The sequence below is a fragment of the Chionomys nivalis genome, chromosome 8 (assembly GCF_950005125.1).
Source record: "Chionomys nivalis chromosome 8, mChiNiv1.1, whole genome shotgun sequence".
NCBI classification, from domain to species: Eukaryota; Metazoa; Chordata; class Mammalia; order Rodentia; family Cricetidae; genus Chionomys; species Chionomys nivalis.
The window spans coordinates 93,227,753-93,240,322 of record NC_080093.1 but is presented as its reverse complement, the minus strand read 5'-3'; the positions used below and the strand labels follow the sequence as shown (position 1 = coordinate 93,240,322).

At 42.8% G+C, this 12,570-nt stretch overlaps 2 protein-coding genes across 2 annotated transcripts in view; both read right to left on the bottom strand.

The window, feature by feature from the left end:
* Positions 1 to 11,733, bottom strand: part of LOC130879722 (tripartite motif-containing protein 30A-like) — a 90,906-nt gene extending 79,173 nt beyond the window's left edge. Inside the window, exon 1 of the mRNA XM_057778501.1 lies at positions 11,701 to 11,733. The gene's annotated coding sequence lies outside the window, so the exon portion shown is untranslated. The remainder of the gene's footprint in view (positions 1 to 11,700) is intronic.
* The window catches only part of LOC130879721 (tripartite motif-containing protein 30A-like), a 38,911-nt gene extending 27,072 nt beyond the window's left edge, over positions 1 to 11,839 (bottom strand). The window contains exons 1-4 of the mRNA XM_057778499.1: positions 11,701 to 11,839; positions 7,046 to 7,529; positions 4,685 to 4,780; positions 3,851 to 4,081 (exon numbers count right to left, since the gene is read on the bottom strand). Coding sequence (XP_057634482.1) covers positions 3,851 to 4,081; positions 4,685 to 4,780; positions 7,046 to 7,465 — 747 coding nt within the window. The 5' untranslated portion in view covers positions 7,466 to 7,529; positions 11,701 to 11,839. The remainder of the gene's footprint in view (positions 1 to 3,850; positions 4,082 to 4,684; positions 4,781 to 7,045; positions 7,530 to 11,700) is intronic.
* Between the last annotated feature and the right edge of the window lie 731 nt (positions 11,840 to 12,570).

Here is a 12,570-nt window from a genome sequence, read left to right as displayed (position 1 = left end):
AATTAAAATATGAGGCTATAACCCAGATAATGATGGGAGAAAGATCACACTTTGACAAAGAATACTCATTTTTGTATATCCTTGGCTCTCTATTTAAATTATGATATCACTTTGAGAAACTAAAGATGGACAAAAGTTTTTTTTCCCCAAAAAAACTTTTGTCAATCTTTCAACTGCAGTCACATTAATAAATATCCTTTTTCATTTTTCCAACACAATTTTTGCTCTTTTACATGAACAGATATCAATACGTGACCCACCAGGTCCACTTTGATATGTTAAGTGGGCACCTCAGTTAGCCATATATCCTGGGTTTGAGACCTAATATTATGTGAATATTCTCTCATGTTTGGATTTAAATAATATTAGTAGATTTAAGTAAAATTACAGTCTTTGAGAAATGTGTTCATTCTTCTAGCAATTAGCAATTACCTTGGGCTCCTTGCCTATAGTTGAACTTCCTATGGAAGTTCACTTTCCATAGTGGAACTTGGTGTGGCACAGGTCTTGGGTTTGGTGTCACAACCAATCCCAGTTTATATGTGCTGCTGCTAAGCTGTGCCCAGAAGACACTCTCTTCCTGGTAGACCTTTATCACCTCTGGCTCCTACATTCCTTCTGCCCCTTCTTCTGCAGTGATTCCTGGGCCTTTGAATTAGAGGTGGGCTATATATATTCCATTTAAAGCTGGACAGTCTATAGTCTCTTCTTCTCTCCACCTTGGCCAGTTGTGGGTTTCACTATGTAATCCTGATGCCTGAAACTCACTATATTGGTCTATATATTGGTCTGGCTTGCCTTAAACACAGGAAGCTTCATTTGTTTCTGCATTCTAACTGCTGGGATTAAAGGTGTGAGCCAGCACACCTGGCTGTAGGTTGGGAAGTTTTTATTCCATTTTCATTGTTGTGTGTCCTCATGTTTTGTTTCTATGTATGAGAAGCTCTCAAATCCTGGGATCCCAGGCAGTAGATGCTTGGCTACACATGGATTTATTTTATATAACATAAACCAAAAAAGCAGATTTCATAGAAAAAAGAATTCTGGGGAGAACTGATCATTCTAGTTATAGATGAATTCTGGTGTTTAAACTTGTCCTCACAGAGACATCTGTATGTTCATGTCCACTGAGTCATTGTCACAGTAGATAAAATTCAATCAACTGGAGAACTAATCAACAGATAAAATGATATCAGTGTATAATGTTAAAATATTAGGTGTAGTAGGAGCTCCGGGCTGTGTTCCTGCCACCCCAGCTCCTGGTTGCCTAGCTAGCTTATGCCCTGAAATAACAACACACAAATTGTATTCATTTAAACACTGCCTGGCCCATTATATCTAGCCTCTTCTTGGCTAATTCTCACATATTAATTTAGCCCATTTCTAATAATCTGTTAGCACCCCAAGGTGCGCTTACCGGAAAGATTCTAGCCTACGTCCATCCTGGGTCGGAGCTTCATCACGTCTGCCCCAGAGAGGAGCTGCCCTGAATCTGAGCTCACTTCCTCTTCCTCCCAGCATTCTGTTCTGTTTACTCCACCCACCTATGTTCTAAACTATGAGGCCAAGCAGTTTCTTTATTACTTAACAATGAAATCAACAGATTAATATATGACACTCCCACATCAATTAGGTATTCAAAGCAAGAAGTATTGTCATTTGTTGTAACTTGTATGAAATCAGAAAATTTACGTTATACTAAATCATGTGGGCACAGGATAAAACAACACTAAGTGATATTATTATATATGTGTCATATACAAAAATTAACAGGAGCTTTAAAGTTCCAGGCTTTAAGACTTCCTATCAGGATTCAATTAAAGATGCCATGATAAACTAAGGAGGGGGGGGGGCTAAAAGTCTGAGGGTAAAAAAATCAACTCACAACAACTACCGTCTATCCATGTTTCTTTATTCTTCTCTCAATCCTTATTCTTCCTTGTTCTCTCTTGCTCTACCTTGTTCTTCCATGTTCTCTCTTGTTCTCCCCATTACAAATATTCTCAGTCATATACATCCTTTAAACCAGAAATTCCCAGCCCTAGCAGGCTTCAAGGGCTAGAATGCTTTCACCCCATAAAAAAAAAAATCAGATAAGGGTTTTCACACACACACACACACACACACACACACACACACACACACACCAGCCTGTCAGCTCAAAAGCGGCTAGTGCACACTGGTGAACTCCTTAATGGAGAAAGTTAGTTAAGAAAGGAATTAAATAAACTGGAAATTCTGGAGGGGAAGGTCAGTGTGCTACACTACGTTGTTAGGCGATCAATAAAAAGCTAAAATGTTTATTTTCAGTGCTCTGCTTTTTTCCTCTCCCAGCAGGTATAGAATCGGGTAAACAAGCAACGATGTAAACAGTAAGAGAGAAGTCATGGCTCTCGATCAGATAGCACATACACCAGAAGCTGTGGTTTCTATGGGTTTCAGTCTTGAATTCTGCTCTAGGCAGTAGAAACAAAGAAGGGATCCAGGCCTCTAAATCATCCGTTTCGGAGTATGCTGTTATCAGCTGTTCTAGTCCTGGGGTAAAACCAGACCAGAAGCTTGGGTAAGTCGTAACTCTATGTCTTTGGATATTTGTGAATACCTTAAATAGAATGTTCTTTCCTTGGCTCTAAGCACTGACCAAAAGCCTTCTGATAAAGATAATTGGAGAAAAGCAGATCTTTGCATTTGCCTAGGGGAGAGGAACAAGGCCTAGTAGTAGGAAACTGTTTTCACATGTAAACCAAAGGCATAGGAAATAGTTCTGAACTGTGAAAATTAATTCCCAAATATGCAACAGAAAGGGAGTTACCTACAGTAAAATCTATAGCAAAGGAAAGCCTCTTTATTCACAGAGCAATAATGCCAAAATTTCCCTGAATCTTAGTTTAACCTTTATCAAAGCCCTTGGTTCTGATAAATCATTGTGAAAACATGGCTGAGTAATTACCATATAATGTTGTGGTTTGTATCAAAAAATTAATCTCACAAAAGTAAAGATTAGAATTTGGGTTATGAGAGGCTAGAGGCAGAAAAAAGTGGGCAGATTCTTTGGTTAAGTGATACAATTTCAGGCTTGTAGAGTGTGGTGTCTGTAGTTGGTATCTATGTGAACTAACTTAGTTTAGTCATATATACATAATTCCATCTAATACAGGTGATGAATGAGTGTCCTCAATAATAATTAAACCAATGCAATGGAAACCAGTAAACTAAAGGAGGACGATAACTTCCTAGAACTACCAAAGTCTATAAGATTGGCAATTGAGGTGAAAGAACCAAATTCCTAATATGCATCACCAGAATATGACATTGGTTTAAAGTATTTAAAAATATGATAGAGATAAAATGCAATACAAATTTTTACATGTACAGATAGAGAAGACACCTTTCATCTAAGCAACTCGAAGACAAAGAAAGGAAACTCTCTGAAATCTTGGGTGGCAACTCCCCTCCCACTGGACACCACTGAATCAGAGGCAGTGGGGGTGAAACTCTCCAAACATCCAAGGGGAGACCATTGCCACTAATGTCAAATTAAGGTGAAATGACTGTTGAATATGCTTCACACATGATCACAATGCAGTAGGGTAGTAACTACCCATGATGCAACAGATCTTCTCTACATGGTTCTGCTACTGTACTTTATTTGATAAACTAAAACATGCTATTTCCCCTTGCCATCCAGGCATGCGATCATTTCTCCAGCTTCTGAATTGGTTTAGGAAAGAGTTCAGGGAGAGCCCAGAGAGCCATACTGTCTTCACCAGGGAAATCACAGCAGCACAGAGGGAGAAAAATTGCTTCCAGGTCTCCTGACTCTCAGATGCTGGACCTCCTGTAGTCTTACCTGCAGCATCTCTATGGTTGAGCACTGCAACCCATGCTCCAGATCTGAGATGAGGTCACTCACTGACTCCCTCTGCTTCTCCAGCTCATTTTCAGACTCTTCCAGTCTTTTGACAATGTCTTCCTCCTTTTGCACCAGCTTCTCCACCTCATTCTTCTCCTCTGAATACAGGAATTTGTGCATTTTTTTAAACTTCTTCTGGACCTTTTCTACATTCCTCTGTATTTCGTTCTTCAGGGATAAGAAAATGGAGAGTTATTCAGACTATCCTAATGGGGCAGGAAGACAGAAATCCACTGTTCTGATGGGGAGTTCCCACAGGAACTTAGCTTGGGAAGGGAAGGCAGTCTTAGGAAAGCATCTGTCTCCTTTCTGTGTCTGTTCATGACATTCCAAACCAAAGATCTTAGGTCACCTTTAACAGAGTCACCTGAGCCAAAGTGGGATGTCTTGGTATGGCTCAGTTTTCACAGCTACTTGCAATACTCCTCATTCTACCTCTGAATCCCCGAGATAAGCTACCCCACGAATGGACCTGCGACTGCTCCCAAGCATCTTCCCAACAGACAGAGTTCCAGAAAGCATCACAGGAGGAATCCCAGGACTCAATGACATTCTCACCAGGCCCCCGCCATGGTGTCAGCTCTTCACAGAGCCAGGTTCAGCTGTGATGCACTCTATGTCCAGTCCCAGCTACAAGGGAACAGGCAGAGAGGACTAATCAAGGCCTCTTGTCCCCAGCAGCCTCCAGGGAATGAAGAGCCATGGAGCTTTTTGCCCGGGTTCCTCCCAGGCATCAGGCTAACTCCCTTAGGAGGTAGGGTCCCCACTTGCCTCCCAGAAAGTTCTCTCCTTTTGAAGGTCGTCTTCCCACTGGTCACATCTTTCCTCATTAGCCATCTGCATCTCCAGGGCAGCCTGGAGCTTTCCCTGTGGGAGAGGAATTGTAGCAGAGTCAAGCTGTGTGCTTAGTAGGACAGCTGCTTCTAGTCAAAGGCCAAGAAACCCTTCTGGAAAGACAGGAGGTCTAAGACTGTTCTCTTTTTAATATCTTGTGCCATGATTTATGCACATAAAGTATGTAATCTTCATCTTCAGCTCAATCCATTCTTGATTTACACACACACAAGCCCCATATAGACAGACACAGAAATCTCTCTCAGTCAATCTTCCCACCAAGTACACACATCTCCCTTTGATTCTGGCATCAGAAAACTGGGGTAATTGTGTTAACTCTCCTGCTTTTTCACATGAATATACACATGCACACACGCCCAGCAATTGACATCTGCATATTCCTTTTCTTTTTTTTTTTTTTGTTTTTTTTTTTTTGTTTTGAACCCAGGTCTTACTATGTAGCCCAGGTTGGCCTTAAATTCATCAGTTGCCAGAGTCCTGGTATTGAGCCATTCCCCACCACACTGTCCACATGTATTTTATTTTGTCATTTTTTTTCCTTTTTTATTGTATTTTTTCTTATGTTGTCACAGGCTGCCCTACATTGGGCTGCCATATGTTGGGAGCCACATTTTTAGGTGACTTTTTCCGGGTTCCTAGCCATAATCAGTTCCTACATTCTAGGGTTTGATCATGAGGATTAAAAATGTTGGATAGGAGGAACAAAGATAAGAAAGAATCAATGAGACACAGGATAATAATAGGAGGGTAACTCAGCCTGCTGCATACTGAGTTGGGAGTTTTGAGTTCTCTGAGTTTGCTCCTGTTTAACTTTTCATACACATTTGTACCTCAATACAACACGGGGAAGAAGGCAAAAGACTGCTTTAACATGACAAAAATGACAACTAGAACAGTTGTTTGCATCAATACTTTGAGACATCAAGTTATTAATTACAAGGAAAGCATTCTGTTGTTCAGGCAGTGAACCTACCCTATCCAAGTATAATGAAGGCAGTCTCTCCCTAAGTCAAAACACCTAATTCAAAAGAAGGTGCAAAAGCATGCTTGAATTCTCTGACCTTTGGTCAGGTTGGAGTGGATCTCCTTTTATGGACTATCTTAATGTCCAAAACACCAAGTAACCACACCCTAGGTTAAGGTGTGTAGCCACAGTTGTCAACAACTTTGAATAAGCTCAAACTCTCTGACCTTCAGACGAAGTGGAATAGGCTCACATTTTTGGGCCTCCACATGTTTTTTTTCATTGAAAATAGATTTTTTTTATGCAATACATAGTGATTACAGATTCCCTGACATCTATTCCTCCCACTTCCTCTCCACCTCCCCTCCCATTAAGATCCACACCCTTTATGTCTCCTGTTACAAAACAAAGAGGCACCTGTTTCTCAGCCTCTAGAGATTAATCCAAATAGAGCAAAAGCTTTGCTGAAATGTTTCACTCAAAGCCAGACTCAAGGCTTTACTTTACATATCAGTACAGCCCAGACTTATCATTATGAAAGAAAGAACCCTCAAATGTGGGCATAGTTCATTTTCTGTGGTCATCCATCTCCTACCAGGCATGGGACATTTCCTTAAGAATAGTTTATTTCCCCAGTGAGACTCCCTTGGAGAAAAGTAAGTTTACAAGTAGTTATCAACTGGAGATTGCTTCTAGATTAGGGAAGGGTCATGTGCCTACTTCTTCTAGCTCTAGAATCCCATATGGTGCAGACCCTTGCAGGCTCTGTGCATGCTGCAACAGTCTCCATGAGTTTACATGTGCGCTATCAAACAACCAACAGAAAACAAAGTCCCAACACGGAACGTGCCTCTGTGCATCTCAGTATGGAATTATTTCCCCTCTTCCCAGATGTTTCAACTGTCACACACACATTCTCTTCATTGCTGCACATCAGTCATTTACTAGGCCCATGGTTGGAAGTCACTGGACTGGAAATTAGGTAGTATGAATAAATCTGACATAAGCAACGTAAGAAGATAAATATGAAGTGATTAGCAGTTCTGCTCTTGGCGTTTCTTGGTCATCAACTCAACTTTACAGGACAGTTCCAAATATTTTTCTATCCTAGTATTTGTAGTCCAGGCAGATTTTCATGCAAATAAGTGGAATAAGTCATTGTGTCCTTTTAGGACTCTAAAGGTAGGAAAGGATGGAATGATGTACCAACCCCAGAGCCTATGATGTCCAGGTAATTGACCTGACACACCAAGTGGAGATTACCCATCTGTTACTGTGTCCTGCTCTGGGTCCCACACCCTCCCACTTCCTACCTTGTATTTATTGGCAACCTCTTCAACGAGAGATGTTTGGTGTCCACGGTGCTCCTGAGATCTCTCACAAAGCCAGCAGATGACCACCATATCCTTCTCACAGAAGAGCTGGAGTTTCTCTCCATGTTGTGCACAGACATTCACCTTCTGCTCTTTGCCTGAGCTGGACTTGAACCCTGTTAGCCTCTCCACTATGTTGGCCACATGCCGATTAGGCCTCAGATTCCCAAACAGGTAATTAACTCGGCACACAGGGCAGACACCCTCCCCTTCTTTGCCTTTGCTGGACTCATAGTTCAGTGTGATGCAGGCTCGGCAGAAGCTGTGACCACAATCTGCACTCACAGGCTCCACCATGAGGTCCAGACAGATAGGACAGGTCACCTCCTCCTTGACCATCCCCAAGACTGATGAGGCCATTGTTGCTGTGATGCTGAGTATGTCTGTTCGTACTCCTGACACTTCTGCTCAGGTACCTGTGTGACTGAAATGATGAGAAGGGGCAAAAGTGAGAAAGAGAAACTCAGCACTGAACCGTGAAGAGAACAATGAATGTCCTCGATGATAAGGGAAAAGAGCAAAAAAGAGATTCAGAGAGAAGTTCAGTGACATGGCAAAGGAGAATGCTGTCATACTTTCCAGTCCTCTACTATATTTCATCCCAAATGACTAATTTCAGATGCAGGATTGTTATTTCCTTTCACTGAAGACCAGGAAGACCGTGTTTCCTTCCGTCAGTCTTGGGTAACTGGACCTTCTGTCCTTCCCTTTCTTTTCCAGGACAAAATCATATCTTCAGTGTTACAAGCATCAAACCACTCACTTCTCCCCTGCTGTACTTTCTCCTTCAACAGCACCAGTCAGTGTGACCTTCTGATCCTTTGCTAACCAGTCTCTTACAGAAGCCTAGTGCTGACCTGGAGTGTACACAGTCCCATCTCCTGATAACTCATAGGCAATGATTTCTCTTATTGTCATTTAATAAATGACAATATCTGTGTTTGTATAAATGGTTAAGATAAGCCCTGCACTAGATGTGTAGTGATGGCCACTTACAAGGCTCACTTGTGTTCAATACACAAAAAGGGGATGAATAGCACCCCTTTAGATGCTATTTAGACCTCTTTCAGAGGACCCTGCTCTACCCCATAGAGTTCACCAAAGGAAAAAGGTGACAGCCAGGACAAAATTGATAGCCAGAACATTGGATGTGTGGAATTATTCCTCCAAACACTGCAGATTCTAAGGAATCTTGTGTCTGTAAGTGTTGAGAATTTATCCTGTGTGCTTTTCCTCAAATACAGTGGCTGCCCCTTAAGCAACTGTTGTCCTAATCAGCACCTGCAACCTGGCAGCTACCAGCAGTCTGAAGGGCACAAGGGTGCAGGCTGTAGAAATTCTGTTCCCTCACCGGCTCTCTCAAGGCCACTAAGTTAAACTTCAACTAGATCTCTATCCTCTATGACCCCAGGATTCAAAGGCTGAGGTGAAATTCTGCTCCTTCAGAGAGCTTGAATAATCAATAGCAGTATAATGATCTGTTCTGTCTCTTTAAGAGACAAGCCACGCCCACTCACTCCCCTGTCCATTGTGGCAGGCTGATCTTCAGCTTCCTGCCTGAGCTCCTTCCTTTTTTCCATCTTCCTCTCAAAGAGGCAGCTCCTGCCTCTCCCTACTTTTCCCCTTCCCCCTTCTGTCTCTCTCTCTCTCTCTCTCTCTCTCTCTCTCTCTCTCTCTCTCTCTTCTCCCCTTCTCACTTCCGCCTCTATAACTCACTGAATAAATATCCAACCTCACTCTGCATGGCATGCCTATACATATCTCTGCCTCTTGCCTGCCACTGCCCATGTCTCCCTGCCCTGGACCAGCCATCCCTGAGGGACCTGCAGCTGTCCCTGCCTGGGACTGACTGCTCTTAGGGCCTGCTGCCATTGTTTGGGGACCTGCAACATTTCTGCTGCCTGCCACAGCCGGGGATCTACAGCATTTTTATTAATCTATTTCAGCTAGCCCTTTCTCTTTGCTTGCTGCTCACAAAAACAGTATTTCCTTCTGCTCCACCCACATTTAAGAGTCCTTGCTACATGAGGTTCCTCCCTACCACCTCCTGTCAGCTAGTTGCTGTCTCAACCTCTTGATCTCAGGTTAATTTTATTTAATAAAGCAAATGTAACATGTCTTTTCATTGTTAACAAAAGCAGTAGGGAAAAAATCCAATACACTTTAAAGTAATATTCCACATAAGTATGGTCTAGAAATTTAACAAAGATGTTGATGGGAGACTCCATGTATGAAAACCAGCAGGATACTGAGTTCAAAATCACATCAAAAATTATACTTCAAAGTAAACTAATTTCACCGATAACATTTTATATTAGTTCAGCAGGCAAAGCCAATGGGCAACCCACAGCTCATCAGCAAACGAAAGATAAGGAACTCTTCCCATTTTGGCTCGAAACTATATGATAACACACACCATTGTTTCAGGTATAAAAATCCTACAAATGTTATTTTAGGTATAAACATAAATTTCCTCATCTTAAAGCCATGCATGAAAAGCACACCGCTAAGTAACAAATTTAAGGCAATGGAAAGAAAACCATTTTTTAAAAGTCATGCTGAAAACAATGGTGTTCATTGTTGTCATTTCTAGTAAACACAGCAGGACAGGGGGAGTACCAGCAATACTGGAAAAGAAATAAAACAAATACAAGACAGGGTTCCTTTGTGTAGTATAGACATTCAGGAACTGACTTTGTATACTGGGCTGGCCTTAAACTCGTAGAGATCCACCTCTCTCTATCTCCTTAGCATTTGGATTAGAGGCTTCTGCCACCACCACCCAGTCACGTTTCTTTTCCAGGTGAAAGAAAAGCCAGTGAACTCAGTAAAGATGCAGGATGTAATAGCCAGTATAGAAAAGTCACAAAGGGTAAGGAACCCAAAGAGAAATTAAGAAGCTGAGGCTGTTGTGCTGACCTCTAAACCTGGCTTCTTGGCAGGCGATGCCAGAGGACGGCAATCTCAAGGCTCCATAGCTCAGCAGTGGTGCACTTGCAGCACAGTAAAAGGGCTGGAGGGGTGGTTCAGTGTTTGAGCTCCTCCTGTTGTCACACAGACCCTAGACTACAGGCCCAGTGTAATAATTCTGAGTGGAAGGAACCTTAGCAGTGGGTGAGAGCCACGGAGGAACAGATAAATATACCATAAAGACAGAGCTTAGGTACGTTAGGTTGGGAGCATAGGCCCCAGTCCCTGGAATCTATCTCAGCCCCTAGGCCTGGTCTGGACTTCAAATCCCAGCAGGTCAGGTCTTGACCCCTCCCTGGGGGTGGGATCAGGGCCACTCCCCAGTGTATTTAAGTGATCCCCCAAAAGAAGAACATGTGGTCCCCCTTTCTTCCTCCCAGGGGTCGGTTTTCTGTGGCTTCCCGTTTCCCCCTCGGGGGCCACCCGAGAGTGCAGATCTCGCATTAAACCTAGATATTTCTTAATTTGGCTTGTTTTGATTTGGCTTGATTGGGAATTTTTGCTTTGTCAGAGAGCTCAGTTAGGAAATATTCCTAACAAGGTGAGGAGTTTATTGGGAGAGAAAAAGAGACCTGCTTGCCTCTTCAGAATAGAGGAAAGAAAATGGGAATGGGTGGAGCTTTTCTCTCTCTCTCTCTCTCTCTCTCTCTCTCTCTCTCTCTCTCTCTCTCTCTTCCCAGCTTGTCTCTTAAAGGGACCTTTTGCTCCTTAGAAAGCCCACCAAGGGTCAGCCCCTCCCCCAGGGCTGCTAAAGACCATACCTATAGGCTATTTAAGACTTGACTGACAGACCTACCCCATGTTCTTCCATCTACCTCCCTGAGAGTCACCCAGCAGTTGCCTCTCTCTGTTGATTAAACCTGGGCTTGTTAATTTGGCTTGATTAGCTTATTGCCTTGGTGGTAGAGAACACCCAATAATCAGGAATTCAATACTTAATAGTTTCCATTGAACTAAGTTGCTATAGCATTCTTCAAATGTTCCCCCATTCCAGAAAAATAAATCAGTTTTTAAAGAGACACCAAGGAATGACAACTAGGTTTTTTAGATTCAGACAATACAGCTGCAGACAGGTTGCTTCTTTTGTGGCTGGGGTGTGTGATGGATAAGGAAAACTCCATTTTGTATAGACATCCATTCTATATTTCTAAAACAGAGAAGTTCCTGGCTACTCTCACTCCTCGATACCCTCCCCCAAATTGTGAAAGTGTTATGAGATAAGTAACTGCTTCCTCTGGCTTCATGAACCCACTCACTGCTGTGTGAGAGAGCTCCTCACAGCTGAGGGAGTTCAAGTAGTTTCTTACTCAGCTACACATTCCACACAAATGAGTTAATTGGCTGTCCACCTTAAAACACCCCTCCTCCAGCCTCATGTGTGACAAGCCTTTGATTTGTTCTTAAGGCTATTGTTGGCCTTCTAGCAGTAATTAATAAATTCATTTAATTATAATTTAAGTAGAATCTGTGGTCTTTTGTTGGAATGTTTTCTTTGTCAAGGCCACACCATCCTCTGGCTCTCCCTCCCTTCCCCCACCCACCCACCCCCTCCCGCCCCCCCCAGCACTCAGCAGAAGCAAGCAGTTCCTCTTTCCTGGCTCTTATCAGTTTCAAATTAAACTCACCAGAACAAAGAGTGTTTTCTTCCAAATTCTGCCCTCTAGATTTGCTCTCAGGCCTTCAGACACCAACCAAGAGATCCTGAATTTGTGAAGAGGAGCGAAGAGAGGCCACAGTGTCCTGAGGACTCCGTCCCTAAGTCTGCTGTCTGCCGAGCAAGAAGAGAAGTGAAAGTTAAGACTTTTAAGGCTGAAACTGAGAAATAGAAACTAAATAACTACCAGCCAATGGGATGCTAGCACATTGTTATCTGGTTCTACCATCAGAGGAAATCAGTTCCCCTAATTCAGCTCTGCTTTCCCCAAACTTAGGACACAGTGCTACAGGAAATTGTCAGGTTACATGTTCAGACTCATGTTACAATCATCTAAAAATGTCTTGATCCTCTGGAAAGCTACCCCTGTTGGAAAGAAAGCCTTCCCCATGGGCTACTCTTTTTTTTTTTTTTTTTTTTCCAGTGGGCTCCACCCAGTGTTTTTTTTTTTTATTTATTTATTTTTATTCTTTTTTAATTAAAATTTCCACCTGCTCCCCATTTCCCATTTCCCTCCCCTCCTCCCAAATATTGCCCTCCCCCCACTTCCCTCCCCCTATCCCCACTCCTCTTCTCCTCCCCCCACTCCATTCCCCCTCCCTCTCGATACTGAAGAGCAGTCCAAATTCCCTGCCCTGCGGGAAGACCAAGGTCCTTCTATCTACGTCCAGAAAGGTGAGCGTCCAAACAGGCTAAGCTCCCACAAAGCCAGTTCATGTATTAGGATCGAAACCTAGTGCCATTGTCCTTGGCTTCTCATCAGTCTTCATTGACTGCCATGCTCAGAGAGTCCGGAATCAACCCATGCTTATTCAGTCCCAGACCAGCTGGCCTTGGTGGG